This window comes from Motacilla alba, chromosome 20 (assembly GCF_015832195.1).
Source record: "Motacilla alba alba isolate MOTALB_02 chromosome 20, Motacilla_alba_V1.0_pri, whole genome shotgun sequence".
Lineage (NCBI taxonomy): Eukaryota > Metazoa > Chordata > Aves > Passeriformes > Motacillidae > Motacilla > Motacilla alba.
This window is the reverse complement of record NC_052035.1, coordinates 7,856,396-7,872,884: the sequence shown is the minus strand read 5'-3', so window position 1 is coordinate 7,872,884 and position 16,489 is coordinate 7,856,396. Positions and strand designations below refer to the sequence as shown.

At 57.5% G+C, this 16,489-nt stretch overlaps 1 protein-coding gene across 1 annotated transcript in view; it reads right to left on the bottom strand.

The window, feature by feature from the left end:
* NOL4L (nucleolar protein 4 like) overlaps nt 1-12,399 on the bottom strand; it is a 63,937-nt gene extending 51,538 nt beyond the window's left edge. Inside the window, exon 1 of the mRNA XM_038158690.1 lies at nt 11,864-12,399. Coding sequence (XP_038014618.1) covers nt 11,864-12,172 — 309 coding nt within the window. The 5' untranslated portion in view covers nt 12,173-12,399. The remainder of the gene's footprint in view (nt 1-11,863) is intronic.
* Between the last annotated feature and the right edge of the window lie 4,090 nt (nt 12,400-16,489).

The following is a 16,489-nucleotide window of genomic DNA, read 5'->3' as shown; positions in this document are numbered from 1 at the left end:
CCCAGGGCAAAGCAATTGGGATCTACTGGGATCAGAAACTGTGACACACAGGATGGGATGTAATCCTGCCATAACACCAGAGACTTCCCATCAAGCGCTCCAGAAATCACAGAAACATGGAATGGTTTGGATTAGAAGGGACCTTAAAAACCACCCAATCCCTCTGCCATGGGCAGGGACACCCACCACTAGACCAGATTTCTCCACGTCCCATACAACTTGGCCTTGAACACTTCCAGGGATGGGGCAGCCACAGTTTCTCTGGACAGCCTGTGCCAGTATCTCACCACCCTGACAGGGAAGAATTTCCTCTGAACACCAGGATTCCTCAAGTCCATCTCCTTGGGCAGCCCATGGCCCCCCAGTGACCACCTGTGCTGGCGCTGTGGCCACCACCAGCACACATCCCACAGCCCACAGCCCACAGCCCACCTCTGCAACTACTCCTCCTGCCCAGGCTTCAGCACCAAAACAGACGTTTTATTTCAATATGGACTCTTACAACTTTTGATCAAGAAACTGTTCTTGGTACTTCTCATCTCTGGGAAGTCAGCCCTTGATTGGCTTCTATATTTAGACTTCTCCAGGGCTTTAGGAAGTTCACTCCTCATGGTATTTAGGTGTAGGATGAAAGCAGCTTTTGCGGGGGATATGTTAAACCACAGCAGGCTCCCTCTGCTAATGCTGCGAGGAGAAAGAGGAGCTAGATTCCTCGAACTTCCCTCTTCCTCTTGCCCCTCATGCCAGGGGCACAGAGCATGCCTTAGAAATAGGCACCAGGAAGGCACTGGGCTGAAAACAGTATCAGCTGTATTGCTCATAATAAAAGAACCCACAAGAAAACGAAGGGAAATGCTCTGACTGACAGATTTTGCTCTTTTTTCTCCTGGAAATATTTTGCTAGGGAATTTTTCTGATCATTTCTGGTTTAAAAATGGGAGAAAAGCAGTTGCTAAAATGCTGATGGTGCTTCCCTGTGCTGAGCATTTTGTGTTGTGTCTTGTTGCGCCAAGCAAACACGAAGCCCCATCCTGCACTTAGAGCTCCAGCTCCTCACTGCAGTGAAAACAGCCCCAGCCCTCCTGAGCAGCTGAGCATCCCTCTGGCCCAAGAGAGCTCATTTCTCCTGGGGAAACTGAGGCACAGGAAGAAATCATTTTCCCAATACTCTGTGCTGACTAAGGCCGAGACTGGGGGCATTCACATTGTTTCTCTAGCCAGAACTGTACACAATACTTTTTTTTTTCTCCCAAAGTAAATACTTCCTCATGAGGGGAGCCGGGTGCTTTATTTTTAGCTGGCAAACACAGCTGAGGTGTGTGTCTTTCACAGGGCACAGGCGCCTCCTCAGAGCGAGCTGCTCTTTCAGCCGCCGCAGCTGAGCCATGGGGATGGGTCCAGGCCTTTGCTCTGACCTCGGCTTATTCCTCTCCTGGCTCCCAAGCCTGGGGATGAAAACAGAGCAGCCTGGGAGGGGCGAGCCTGGAAATGGCAGCTCTGCCTCCAGCTGTGGAGAGGGCCCAGGTGCAGGGTGCCAGGGGGAGGTTGGTGTGCTCAGGGACTGGTGGGTGGCTGGGGATGGGGCTGCCATCCATCCCAGGGCTGCCTGAAGGACAGGATAAGCCCAGCAGGAAGAGATTCTTGCTCAAATGCCTGCTTAGAGACTCCTTGGATGCCTGCTCTGCCCGGGAGGCAGAGGACATTTTGCACGGCGCAAGAGAGCAGAGCTGCCTCCCTGCCAGCACCAGGCTGTGCGCCGGCGGGGAAGCTGCAGGAGCAGCTGGAGCTGGCAGGCAGAGGCAAGCACAGGGCTCCCCAAGAAATGTGACCCTGCACCTGCTGGATGGGAGCAAGGGGAGCTGGCTCTTTCAGGGATAACAAAATACTGGGTGCTGTGGGGCAGCCTGAGCACTGCTTCACTTGGGTTTGGTGAGAAAGGTTCCTGCAGCCTCGTGAGTGCAGCACCTGACTGACCTTCCTGGGAAATTGCTCCCTGGGGCTGTGGACTTCCCACTCCCTGTCAGCTGGTCAGGAGCATCACCCTCCTCTCCGAGGTGTGAGGGACCTGGGCAGGAGAAGTGCCACGCTGTGGGTGCCAACAGGGAGGAGATGACGAGCATTATTATCTGGGGAATATTATGATGTTGCAGTGTTTCTTACTGTTTTGAAATAGGCAGGGTTTGCACAGAGGAGCAGTGGATGCTCAAGTGCTCAAGGTCAGGTTGGACAGGGCTTGGAGCAACCTGGTCTAGTGGGTGTCCCTGCCCATGGCAGGAGGTTGGAACAAGATGATCTTTAAGGTCCATTCCCACAAACCCTTCTAGGATTCTATGATTCTAAAATGTGAGTTTAGTACTTTTTAAAAAAATGTATCTGCAAAGGTGGGCAGTGATTTCTTAATGTTATTTGGATATTGGTTTAGGTGATTTGGGGGAGAATGCTATTGGAATGGAGAAAAAAAAGGGGGGGAAATGGTGGTAAACTGCATTTACAATTAGAAGAGTTTTTATATTCCATAGCATCCTGAAAAAATTATAAAACTAGGAATATAAGGAATATTGGCAATATGTAGCTGTAACACAAACTCAGAACATGTCTAGAGGTGGCTCTTCCTTGAAGTAACTTATCACTGTGAGCGATCTCCCCAGCACCAAGCACTAATCTAATAAAAATCACAAGCAAAGCAAAATCCTTTGAGTCAGAGGGGGGCCAAGGCACTGTAACAAGTGACAAGATGACCTGTCACAGCAAGGTGACCCCTCTGTGCCTAGGAATAGACCCAGCAGTGTCAGGACAGCCAGGTGACATCATCACACCTACAGTGAGAACGTGGTGATGTCAAAATGAAACTGAGGAGGAGGAGGAGGAGATACGGAGCAGCAGCAGTTCAGCTCCTCAGTGGTAAGAAAAATTGTGTAAAATCAGTTACAAATGATGCTACAGTGAATCAAGGTCAGGCAGGGCTGAGAGGCTGAGCCCTGGATGTGTGGCATCCTGGTGCCAGCTCCCTGTGCCCTGGCAGCTCCCAGTATGTGGGCCACTGTCGGAGACTCCCACAGGAACAATGTGATGTGCCTCTAGGGAAATGCTGACAGCTCGGCGGATGTTGGAGGGGGGGCAAAAGGCCTGCAAGCCCTCCCCTTCCAAACCAGCCTCCTCTCCAGGTCAGGGCACAGCAGGGATTGAGCTGCACCACACCACAGTGGCTTCAGCACAGGCTGGCCCTGACGCCGGAGCCTGGAAACACCGTCTGCCACAGGCAAGCAGCACCACCACTGCTCCCTGTGAGCCCAGACTGGGTTCAAGAAATGGGGACATTGTGGAACCTATAAGGGTCATGCTGGACTCCATCACGCCCTTTCCCAGCATGGGAACCCAGGAAAACAGATGTCCACTGCCCTCAGTGAGAGCAAGCACTTGTATTTATCCTGGGCTCACTTGTATTTATCCTGGACTCCGGCTCTGCAAGGCCAGAGGGTCCTGTACAGGCAGTCAGGGCAGGGGCCACAGGGGGACAGACATAGATGGAACTCTGTTCTCCCTTGCATTTAGGTAAACCCCCTCTGTATTCTGATTTGTGTCCATCATAACCACTCCAGGTGAACCCCAACCCTTCCAAAAGCCAAACTCAGACTTGTAGATAAGCCCAGGAATGATTCCCCACTAACCTCAGATGACCAAGTGGAATTTTTTTGAGCTCTTAACTGAGACTACATGGGGGGGAGCAGAAGTCAAGCCTGGTCTTAAACACTCTGTCGTGATAATCCATCCACAGAGATCCTTCTCCCAGGTGTGACACCTCATCCCATCACATCTGGTCTCAGTGCCACAGCACTGCAGCCTGGACACATGAGGGATATGGAGTGGCCTCACATCTGGCACTCCCTGGTCTTTTGTGAGTCTGTGTCCCCAAACAGGGATGCTTTTGGGACCAGAGGAAAGGAGGGCCAAAGCAAGCGGGGCAGGGAAGGCAGACAATTAATACAACCTGCCCTCTGTGTGAGGAATAAATTGGCAGCTGACAGGTTATAATCTGTGCATGCAGGATCTTCACAGGAGAGGTGAAGGCTCCATTGGGGGCCAATTGGATGGTTAATTAGGAGGACAAAGCAGAGGATTCGTGAAAATGTTTATGAAACAGTGCTTGGCAAGGGAGCCCCTGACAAACGCACAGCAGAGAGGAGCTGCTTTGGGCTGGGAGAGGAAACACGAGGGTGAAAGAGCAGAACGAGCACTGAGAGGGAAAGCAGCCATGCAAATGTCTGCGAGAGGACGGGGATTCCCAGGTGCCCTGTGGAGGAGTTATGGGGAGGACCCGAGGACGCCTAATTTTTCTAGAAATTCACGGGCTGTGTCCTCCCCGTCGCTCCTCCCTGCGCCGTCCCCACCCTGGTGCGGAGGGGAGCAGGCTCTGGGTGCCGGCAGGCACCGCAGCCAATGGGCGCCCGCTGGCCGGCAGAGAAGGGCACGAGGAAAGCAATTAAACCGGAGCTTTGATTGGGCTCACAGATGACTGCTTGTGCTGGAAATGCCTGAGCTTCTTTAAGCGCCTCGGCGGTGGCTGGAGCCGGCCTGATCCCCCATCCCCTCCTCGGCGCGTCGCTGCTGCGGCAGCGGGAGCGTGACTGATGCTCTCTGTCCCACACACGGCTCCGAGAGCTCAGAGGTAGGAACCAGTTGCTAAGAGACAGGACTGTACTTTCCAGCCCACATCCAGACCTTTGTCACCAGCTCAAGGGCTTTCTGCCGGATCCAAACGCCGGGCGCAGGTGAGCGGGAGACGCCAGGCCTCCTCCCAGCCTCCTCCCAGCTCCGGGAGCCACACGACCAGCGTTCACACTGAGGATGGAAATGACAAACCCAAAAGCATCCCCAAGGGAGCAGCTTCCCTGGCCTGGCTGCTTGTCCCAGTGCTGTGAGGCTGCAAACCGGAACAGCCTGCGGCACCTGGGAACCAGTGTGGGTGGTACCGGCAGCACTGACACCCAGGAGGTTTTGGATGTCACCACAGTGTGGACGAGTGGATGACTCGGTATTTGCTTTGAGATCCCTCCTTCAAATGCAAGCCGGGAGAGGAGTCCCAAACTTTAGTCTCCTTTTTCTGGGTGGGGTTCCGGGTGAGTTTGGATTCTAAGCCCAAAGACTCCCATAAAAGCAACCCACTGCCACCTGGAAAGCCTGAACTTGAGCCACAGAGACCGAGTGACCCCATCTTTTCCAGAGTACTCCCTCCCTCCTGGTGAGGAGCAAATCCATCAGAGCCTTTGCCCGTCTGTTGGAAGGGAAATACATCCTCTGGGGCTGCCAAGCCAAAGAAGAGCAAGGACAGAGAGAAACCACTCACACAGCATTGTCTTCCTGGCTGTCACTCCGTGAAGGGCCCTGCACCGTGCCAGGAAGACACAACCAGCCTCCACTCCCCTTCCAGAGGCTGCTGCCTTAACCTCAGACATGGACACTGTTACCCGAACCTCTGCTCTGCTCTCTGCTCTCACACACAGCACAGATTCTCTGCAGTTATTTCTCCTCAAATAAATTGCTATTTTTTGGCACCAGCCATAAAAGTGGAAGTCAGTAGCTTTCCAGCAAAGACAATGATTTTGGCCAACAGGTACCTGCCCTTGCTACATTCAGCTAATTAAACCAGACACTGAAGCTCAGGGGTGGCTCTGGCCCATTCTCAGTGTGATTCTTTAGAGGTGGGCACAGCTGATATGAGATCAGGGAAAGATAATTAATGATTTGCACTAAAGAAAGAGACATTAATATGCATCCCTCTGTCATGGCAATGCCAGAGCATCCATGCTGGCCAGGCAGGGTATCTGGACACTCCACCCATGCTCCTCCACACCCCTGGGCTTTCCCTGCCATTTGCTTGTCCACAGTGTAAGTTCACAGACCACTCATATCAAGCCTAACATAATGATAAAACTAAAACTGAACAAGCTGTATCAGAAGGAGATTATTGCTGAGAATGGTCCTGAGAAAGTTCCTACTGAAAGGACTGTGGCTGCCTCTCTGGGCTCTGCTGCAGACTTTAGTCACTGACTGAATTCCCCCTTCTGCCTGTGGTCAGAGCAAGCCCCTCTGAGCAAGGCCCACGAGAGGAGCAGAGAACAGCCATGTACTGTCCTTACACAAGGCCCTGAGTGCTGGGACCCTCTTCCTGTGCAAAGGTGGGACATAACCTGGACTGTGGGAACTACAGCCTTGTCAGACCTGGGGTTCTTTCCATTTCAGCCTCATTGACCAAGGCCTGGCAGAGCTGTGCTTTGGTTGTTTGCTTTTGGACCTTCTTCAGAGTGACACCCTTAGAGAGTTACAAATATGAAAACAATTGTAGGTGAAAGAGATAACTTTCAGATACATCTTATCCAAAAAACACTTCTCCCAGATCAGCAATGCCATGCCTGTTTCTGGAATCATGTAGGATGTGCAGTGTAAATGGCACAGAGTTATTTTTTCAGAAACTGTGTGGTCAGACATGTATTGGGAACTGGAACCTTTGCTGGTGGAGCTCCCGGTCTCACAAGTGCTGGTGACCACAGCCAGCACCCAAGGATGAGGGTGGCTGGGATGGTGGGATCTCTGGGACTGGGACACTGTACTACTGACCACAGTGGGACTGCTTTCAATCAGGCTTGTAGGCTTGGCAGAAATAAAGCAAGGACTGAATGAGATGCTGGTTTCCTCCTTATCATTAGAAGTGGCAGCAGGCTGTCCTGAAAGGCCAGATCTGCTCCCAGCAGTGAGGAACTTCATTCTGCCAGTCTGTGTAACTGCAGACCATCAGAGCTCTTTAAATTCACCTTGCTAAGGCTTTAGCTACTGCCTGGTCAGGCTAAGCCAGCTCTTGGGCCCAGGGGATTGGGTGTCACTGCCCTCTCTGACTCTTACCACGAGCAGCTTCAGATGTAAAATCTGCGACTGATGCTGTGCAAATTTGGAGCCAAATCTGGAGGGGATGCTAATGTGGGAGATTTTCTTTAGATGGAGTTGAATGGCACCATGCACCCAGGCCAGAACTGTTCCAGTCTCCTAAGGGCACATTTAAATATAAACCTGCCATCAGTTCCACTCCTTGGAAAAGCTGGTGCTGCCCCGTGTGCTCAGGGTGGGATCTCTCCACAGGTGAAAGCTCTGCAGGCTCTAAGTAAGGCTGGTGCAATGGGAGTAATAGACAATTTCTCAGATAATACCCTCAGGCCCATCTGCCTTGTCTAAGGCTCTTCTGAATGGTCTTGATTTATTTTTTTTATCACTTGAAGTCCCCAGAAAGTCTGAGTGGTTATTCACGCCGTGAAAACCTTCTGTTGACTGATGTTCTTAGAGGTTATAGATGTGCAGCTTTTTGGGGCACTGAATATGGGCATTGAAGGGTACTTGTATCAGGAAAAATGTAGCCTCTATTAGCTGTTGGAGCAGCATCTTTCTGACATGCCTGGCTCCTCAGCTCCGGCATTCTGCCACTGTGCTGTGCTGTCCCACGGCCTGGCACCGCAGCTTCCACAGCACAACACTCCCTGTCTCTGGAGCTGAAACGAATTTAAGGGTAGGCTGTGCTGTGAGATTTATCTGCTGTCCCGTGGGATAGTTTTCCTGCTGTCCACGAAAGCCTCCATCCATTTTGCATTTTGGACTCGCCAATTGTATTTCCAGTGCTCCCCCCACCCCAGCATCGTTCCTCGGGTGAGTTTCACCAGGCACGATCGTGAAATAATTTTGAACACCCGGCTCCAGGGGAGCTGGCACAGGTGAGCTGTACCTGTACAACAGCAGCAACCTACTGGAGCAGTGCCCTCATCCTGCTGGTGATGCCTACAGAGCCCCAGAGCCTCATGTCAGCGCTGCGGGGGACAGGGAGAGAGCAGCAAAGCAGAATCAAACGTGGGCAGTGCTGCAGAGCCTGCCTGGTCCCCACGGCTCCGCAGAGCCCCCGAAGGGCCGGGCTGACGCCAGGCTTCCCCTGCTCATCCCGCAGCCCCACAGCCCGCAGCACGGCCTGCCAGCACCGATCTGTCCTGGCCGCCACGCCAGAGTTGTGACAAGCTCCCACCACACACGGCCAAGTACAGCATCGATTTAGAGAGCAGCTAACGCCCGAGCCCAAGTCTGAGGAGACCCTCCCCTGCACACCCGCTGCTCCGGCCACAGCCATCTGCTCCGCCGATTGTCACCGCGCGCTGCCCATTTCCCTGCACCGTGGCTCCATCTCGCCCCACGTTTGTCCGGGAAAGACTGTCTAAATGATGCTAAATGCTCAGGACAAGAGGGACACGAGATTATAATGAGCTGCATCTTAGCACCTTGTCATGGACAAATTCTCCCACAGTTCTTAGCAGAGATGGGGAGAAGGATGAGTGCTGCCCATCCTGTGCCAGGATTCGGTCCAGCCCATGGATAATGAGGGGGTTCACACCTTAGAGTGTGTCAGCCATAGGAAAGGAGGGCAGATCCGAGCACTTTGGGCTGTATCCATTGTCTGTGCTGCAGCAGCACACAAAGATACCCACATCCTCCTCTTCAGTACAGCCTAAATGTATTTTTTTCCAATACCCTGACCTAAAGGATGCAGAGTCCAGCCCACGTGTGAATAGGGCTGTCAGGCAACAATGTCCTACACCGCTAAACTGCCTGTGTTTATCTGCGTGGGGCTTTTTTAATTGTATGTGTTAAACGTCCAGCATCTTTGGGACGTTCATCTGGGAAAAAGAAATGTGAACAGTCTCTGTGCCAGACATCCGTCCGCACTGCTGTTCCTATTCCCAGTGCATTCTTTGAGAAGACCACCATCTGCTCTGACCACCACCTAAGGCAGATGCCCCCTTCTCAGTGCACAGTCCCTGCTCTCAAGCCACCCAAATCTGATTAGGCCTGTTCTGATGAGAGGCCTGGAGGAGGGCAAGGGAAAGTTACTCAGGAGAGAAAATAATAACCACATGTTAATTAATTTTTCACTACGGATGCGCAGAAAATACACAAACCAGCTCAGGGTGCATAAGCCAAAAGAACAGCTCAACTGGCTAGCTGGGGGGGGGCACGTTGTGATTATTTTGGGGGTTTGGGATTGTCGTTATTATTATTTTCCAGAGGAGGAGTGGCCCCAGCCCTGTAAGGGAAAGGAAATCTTATCCCCACTGCTGCCCTCTACGCGCTCTTTACCACCTCTTTTCCAGCTTTCCCTCCTGGTCCCTTGGATTTCCTTTGGCGTCCTGCAGTGAGAGCAGAGCGAGATGCACCCCCTGCCACCCCCTCACCGCACCTGGGGTGGGGGCTCTGCCTGTCCCTGCAGCAGGGGACATCCCCAGAACGGTGCTCGCCCAGCAGATGTGCTTGGGGAAGGGCGAGAGGACGGGACAGTGGGATCAGATTGCTGAGGAGCACAGCCAGGGGAAAGCAACCAAAACACCGCTCCAGAAGTATTTGGGAAAAGCAGCTGAACAGACATTAAACCGGAATCCAGGCGTTACTGTCCAGCAAAAGCCTCATACCAGCTTCATGAATTATTTGACTTTGTGCCTGAGAGTGAGGAAATACACCCCAAACCCAGCCCAAACCACCAAGGATGCGGAGAGCACTGAATTACAAGGAGCTGAAGAAAATCCCTGACAAGTTATCTCTAAATTTGAGAGCCACTTCAGGCAAAACCAAACTCTCAACTGCACCCATCTGAAATGATCCACGGGATTCCTGGCCGAGGGAGGCCGGGGAGGCCAGGACCAAAGGAAAAGGAAGCAACAACTTCTACAGACCCCGCTCTGGAAGGTTTTGGGGACTGTGATGACCGGTCTCCCTTTGCAGTGGCTCTGCAAAGTGCTCCCATTCCTAACATCTGGCTGGCATCTAGGCACTGGGAAATAAGCTATACTGCCCCTTGGAAAATTCGGTTGTCCCCTAGGGTATATCTGCTTGTGTTCGCTGGTCTAGGGGAGTCTGGGTGTAACGCCTGTCTGTAGCCTGCAGGGACTCTGCCAGGGAAGATGCGGGGGCCTAGGCATGCTCCTCGCTGAAACTTCATCTGTGCAGAGGCCCTTTGGGAATATGCGGGCTTGTGCCGGCCTGGTTGAGCCGCTGACCCTCGGGACTCCCTCCCGGACAAAGGGGAGGGGGCATCTAGCGAGCAGCGGGGTCGAGGGAGTCTGGCTCGGCCTCTCTGGGGTACCATGACTCTGCAGCATTTGGAAGATCTGGGATAGAGTCGCTGACTGCATGGAGAGGACCCGGGAGGGAGTGCAGGATCTTTGGAAGGGGGTACGGCTCCTAATCCACCCTCCTCCGGGGCTCCTGGCACAGGGGGAGTGACAGAGGAGGGCTGCTAAGAGGTCTTAAAAAAAAAAAAAATTGCAAAGAATTTTTTTGGGGCATTGCATGGGGGAGGGGGGCTGAGAGGGGAGAAAGAAAGGAGCCTCAGAGCACCACGAAGGGAGAGGGAGAAATAATGACCCTTCCCCCTCCCCCCAATAATCAGGCGGACCAGATGGGAGGTAAATAGTGCGTTTAGAAGCATTTGCCACAGATGGGCTGCCCTCAATGGAAGCATCCTCCAGCCACATCAATGCTGGAGTCTGTGTGCACAGAAAACACTGCACCCTTCAGAGCAGCAGCAGCGGCAGCAGCAGCAGCAGCGGGAGAGGCGGGGAGGGACAGGGGGAAAAAAAATCCCTGCCAGAGCCCTCCGGTGCCCGCGGTCCCGGCGGGGCGGAGAGGGGCGCGGGGGATGGCGGGGGGCGCGGGGCCGGGGCCGGGGCAGCCCCGCCGGGCGCTCCCCGCGCGGAGCCGGGGCCGCCAAAGTTGCGCGTTTCCCCCCGCGCCGGGGAGCGGGACACGCTCGGGACGGGAACAATGGGGCGGCGGGGCAGCCCCGGGCGGCGGCGGGAGGAGGGAGGGAGGCGGCGGCCGGTGCCCCGCTCCCCGGCCCGGCCGGGCGCCGAACAATGAGGCTCCGGCGGGGGAGTTCCCGGGACAGCGGCCCGCGAGCGGGCGGGGGGAGCTGCCCTAATCCGGGCTCTGCCGCTGCCCGCACCCCCCGGGGCACCGGCTGCGGCGGCCGCGCCGGGCGGGCAGCGCCGCGGGACGCCGGGGCCGGGCTCAGCGCGGCGGCCGGGCTCGCCCCGCTCCGCTCGGCACGGCGAGACTCGCCCCGCTCCGCTCCGCTCCGCTCCGTTCCTCTCCGCTCCGCTCGGCGCGGCAGCGGGGCGGGCAGGGCGCGGCGGCGGCGCGGGGGGGCGGGGGGTGCCGGCGCCCCCTCCCCGCCGCCCGCTGCCCTTGACTGCAGCCCTGTCCCCGGCCGTGGGGCGGATGGGAAATGCCGGGCGAACGTGATCGGACAGGGCGGGGGGGGCGGCGGGGCCCGCACCGGGCGGCGGCGCGGCCCCCCCGCGGGGGCAGGTGCACGGCGGCGGGCGCGGGGCACCGCCGCCCCCCCACCTCCCCCGCGCCGGCAGCGCCCGGGGAAGGCGGCAGCACCGGATGGGACGGGGACGGGGATGGGGATCGGGGGGGCAGCGGAAGGTGCGAGGCTCCGGGCGGGCGCCTCTCCCCATCCGCATCCCGGGCGGGTCGGGGCGGCGGGGGCGCGGCGGCTGCCCCGGGAGCGGCGGGGGCTGCGGGAGCGGCCGGGCCCCGCGTCGCGCCCCGCATGGGGCATGCGCGCTCCCGGCGGCCGGCGGGGCTGGGCCGCCCGGTGCTGACGGGACAGGGCCGGCGCGGCGGTGGAGGGGACCGGGGCCCCGGGGGTGCCCGCCCCCACCCCGGGCAATTTCCCCCCCCCTCTCCCCGCCCGCACCCCCGGGGAGGACAAACAGACACGGACAGGCAGGCAGACAGACAGACACAGAGCCCCCGGGGCACGGAGCGCACTAACCGTTCCCGTTTTCACCGGCACATATACCACCACTTGACCCATCTTCGTCGCCTCCCTGGTGCCGTTTCCCAGGCGGAAGCCCTTGGACCGGACCCAGAACTGGAACTTGCCTTTCTCCCCCCCGCCGGAGCCGCCGCCGGAGCCGGTTCCCCCCTGCAGCACCTCGGCGATGCGCTGGTACTTGCTCCGGGTCACCGTCTTGGTTTTGGCCGAGTCCCCGTAGGTGCGCAGGCACCAGTCCCGGAACTGCCGCCCCAGCTCGCTGTCCCCGGGGCGGCTCCCCCGCAGCAGTAACGGCGGCTTCGGCATCGCCCGACCGGCGGCGGCGGCGGTAACGGCGGCGGTAGCAGCAGCGGCGGCGGCGCCCGGCCCCGCGCCCTGTCCCGGAGCGGGCGGAGGGGCAGCGGCGCTCCCGGGACGGGCTGCGGGGGCGACGGGCGGGATGGAGCGGGGAGCAAGAGGCGCAGGAGGGGTGGCGGCCGCTGTAACGGGGAGGAGGGGGGGAGCACCGGGGCTCGGACAGCGACCGGAGGGAGGTACCGGCGGCGCCAGCAGCAGCAGCAGCCGCTCCTGTCACAGGATCACAGGCGGCTCCGGCTCGTCCCCCTCCCTCCCTCCCTCCGCCCGCCCGCCCGCCCGCCCGTCCCTGCCTCCTCCGCCCCCCTCCGGCCGCCTCCTCCTCTCAGCGGGATCCCACCTGTTAGAGCGGCCTCGCCGCCACCGACGGGTCGTTCCCCCCCCACTTCAACCCCCGGTCCCGGGGCAGCTGCTCCCCCCCGCCCCGGCTCCGGTGGGATGCGCTCCCCTGGCTGGGCCGCCTCTTCTCCCCCCTCCCCCCCCGCTTCCCCGCTCCCCGGCCATACGGCCCCGTACGGCCGGGGAGCGGGATAGCGGAGCGGGGAGGCGAGCGGCCGAGGCGGGGTAGGGGGTGTCGGTGGGCGCGGGTCCCGGTGCCGGTCCCAGACAAAGGGCCGGCGGGGCGCGGGCGCACGTGTGCGGCGGGACGGGCCGGCGGGGGCGGAGGCGGGCACCTGCCGAGCCGCCGCAGAGCCGGGGAGGAGCCGCGGGGGCAGCGGGAGCGGCAGTGGGAAGGTGAAGAGGGGGGGTCCGCCGCCCGCCGCGAGGACCGGGATCGCCCCGCAGCGCCCTCGGTTGACCGGAGCGGCTGCGGCTTGTCCCGCCGGACCGGGAGAGCCGCACCCCGCCCCAAGCCCGGCCCCGGGGCAGCCGCGGTCCTGCCGGCCCCTGGAGCGGGAGACAAAGGCCGGACCCCGGCCCCGGTGCCTCGCTCCGCTCCCCCGCCCTCCGCATCCGCCGCGCGCCCCGCAGCCGCGGCTGTCCCGCGGCGGGACCGAGCGCCGCCGCTGCGGGGCGAGCGGGGGGGTCGGGACACGGTCCCGATGCTCCGGCCCCGAGGGGGCGGAGGCGAGAGCGGCCACGGCGGGCCCCGGGGGGGTGAGATGGGGCGGCCCGTCCCGGCCGGCGGCTGCGGCTCGGGCTCTGCCCGGCGCTCGCACGCATGTGCCGAGATGCTGGCGGTGCCACGCGTGTGCTCGCGGTCTGTCCATCGGTGTCACATGTGGGCTCCGTGCCCACCTGGCAGAGCCACGCGTGTGCTCCTGGTCTGGCCATCAATGCCGCACATATGCTGCCGGTCTGTTCTCTGGTCCCACGCACGTGCCGCTTGTCCATCAGTGCCATCCGTGTGCTCCCGGTCTGTCCATCAGTGCCACATGCATGTTCCATGCCCACTCAGCAGTGTCACGTGTGTGCTCTTCTTCTATCTGTTGGTGTCATATGTGTTCCCTGTCTGTCCATCAATGCCACATATGTGCTCCTGGTCTGTCCATTAGTGCCATGTCCGTGCTCCATGCTCACCCAACAGTGCCATGTTTCTGCTTCTGGTCTGTCTGTTGGTGCCACCACAGCAGTTCCTTGTCTGTCCATCACTGCCACAGGTGTGGTCCCAGTCTGTCCTTGAGTGCCACACGTGTGTTCCATCTGTCCATCTGTCCCATAGCTGTGCTCCCTGTCTATCAGTGACCTGCATGCTCCCAGTCTGTCCATCACTGTGTTTTCTGTCTGTCCATCAATGCCATACATGTGGTCCCAGTCTGCCCATTGGTGCCACCTACGTGCTCCATGCCCTCCTGGCAGTGCCATTCATGTGCTCCTGCTTTGTCCACCAGTGCCACATGTGCTCCATGCCCACCCAGTAGTGCCACACGTGTGCTCCATGCCCTCCTGGCAGTGCCACACATGTGCTCCATGCCCTCCTGGCAGTGCCACACGTGTGCTCCATGCCCACCCACCAGTGCCACACATGTGCTCCATGCCCTCCTGGCAGTGCCACACGCTTGCTCCATCCCAAGTCAGGGGCACAGTAGGGGTCCACACAAGGGCTGCCTGCATGGTCAGCAGTTGTATGGCTGGCATGAGGATGTAGGAGCAGGAGCCGTGAGACTTTTGGAACCTGGAAGAGGAATTTGATATGTCAGGGAGTTCTCTGAGGCCTGTGCTGGAGGTGCTGGGCGTGGCACCAGAGCAGCCAGGACACGGCCAGCAGCAGTGCCACGTGCCAAGGCTGGAGGCAGGGGAAGATGAGGGCACTTGATGGCTGAAGGGCAATTTTCTTCACTGTCCCTTGCCCTGTGCCAGTCAGATGGTGCCCATCCAAAAGATCTTGAGGTGAGAATGGAATGCTGCAGGAGCTGAGCCGTAGGTTGGCCATGCCAGAGGGGGATGTCCATGACACTGGAGCATTGGCATTGCTTGTTGCACTACGCCAGGGTAGATAGTGTTGACTGTCCCTATCCCACTGAATATGTGGACAACTCTCAAAAAATTCTCAGTGCCACCATCCAGTTTGCTCTGGGCCCAACTGGATGCCATTGGAGAGGGACTTGGGCATCTCAAAGGGTCTTCCCCGTGGTGGATTTTCACCCCCAGGCACGTTGTGCAGGATGCCTACAGGAACTCAGTGGTGTGCTGCAGTATTTCTCATGACCACTACAAACAGGATGGACATCCTCTGAAGCCTCAGCCAGCCATGGAAGCATGGCTGTATCCAGAGATGGCCATGAGGAGCAGTGAGTGGATGGAAATGGAAGAAAAGAAAAGGATGTTCTGCAGAATTTGTGTCCAGTGGGCAACTTTCTGGCCATGAATTTGTGGATAGAGCCAGGCTCAGCTCTCAGCCTGCTCCAGGCCCCAGTGTATTTGGGCATACACTTATCCCAAACAAAGCAGTGACTGGCTGAGCTGTTGGTCAGAGCTGGCTGGCACAGGGGAGCCTATGGGGGATGCTATGAGAACTTGAATCAGCATTGTGAGGGATGTGGGGACCATTGGATGATCAGGAGAGCCAGGGTAAATCCAATTTCTGGAGTCCAGCCATTTTGCAGGAAATATTGAGCAAGGAAGGGAGTAAGAGAACATTTTGCTTCTGCTGAGGAGTTGGTCTACCCTGGAGTAATGCTGCATTTTTCACCATGACCAGACTTCCTCACTGAGGTCACCACTGAATTCCCCACCTTGCAGTTGAGCTGCTGAAGGGCCAGTGCAAAGGGAATGTCCTCTAGCAGCACCATAGGGGCAGAAGTCTTCCCCTACCTCAGCCCAACCTTTGGAAGGTTTGGAGTCCACTTATAAAGCAATGCAGAGAGTCCCTCTCTGGTGAACATGAGTTTCCCCAGTTTGTGGATGCAAGGCCAGTCACACCAAGAACTGATGTCCTCTGAGTGAGGATTCAGGGCAGACTATTCACACCTGGCCTGAAGGTTCAGGTCAGTGTTTTAGATCAAATCCAGCACGGATTCAATGAGGGTTTAACTTGCACTGCATGAGCAATCTCATGCCACTCCAGATTAGAATGCATGATGTTGAGGCACTCTTGTCCTTAAAGGTAGGGGAAGAAGAAAGTGGAATTGTTTGGTGGCACTGGACCTTCAGCTGTTGGTTCAGGCTGTCAGGTACTGGGTGTGTTCAGCACAGGGTCTCTGCTGATGGCTTTTTTATAGACAAACGTGGTGACTCCAGGTCCATTGCTATTTATACTGCATTAGAAAAAAGCTGGATTTGGGTTTTATCTAAGCACTCTGCTGCTCTTTCCTCTTGTAGGTGCCTTTCTAATCTCTTACAAGTTGTGTTTTGTTCTAAAGAAATTTTTGGTCTTCTGACAAAAATGCTCATCTGGACCAGGGATTGGACATGCACAGGGCAAAGCTGTTGGGACCTACTGAGGTCTGCACAACATACAAGATGGGAAGAAATCCTGCCATGCTGCCAGAGACATCCCATCAAATACTCCAGCGATCATAGAAACATGGAATGGCTTGGCTTGGAAGGGACCTTAAAGACCATTTTGTACCAACACCCTGCCCTGGGCAGGGGCACCTTCCACTAGACCAGGCTGCTCCAAGCCCTGTCCAGCCTGGCCTTGGACACCTGGTCTTGTTGGACAGCACCTGGACTCGTACTCGAGTAGAGCCAAGACTGGAACTATTTACTGGCTGCCCTGAGAGCTGCTGGGTGGGATCAGAGCCAGGCAGAGGGGTGGGCACGACAGCACCCAGCCCATCCTTAGCCATCGTTGAGTGCCAAGCCCCACAAAGGGAACTCAGGTGT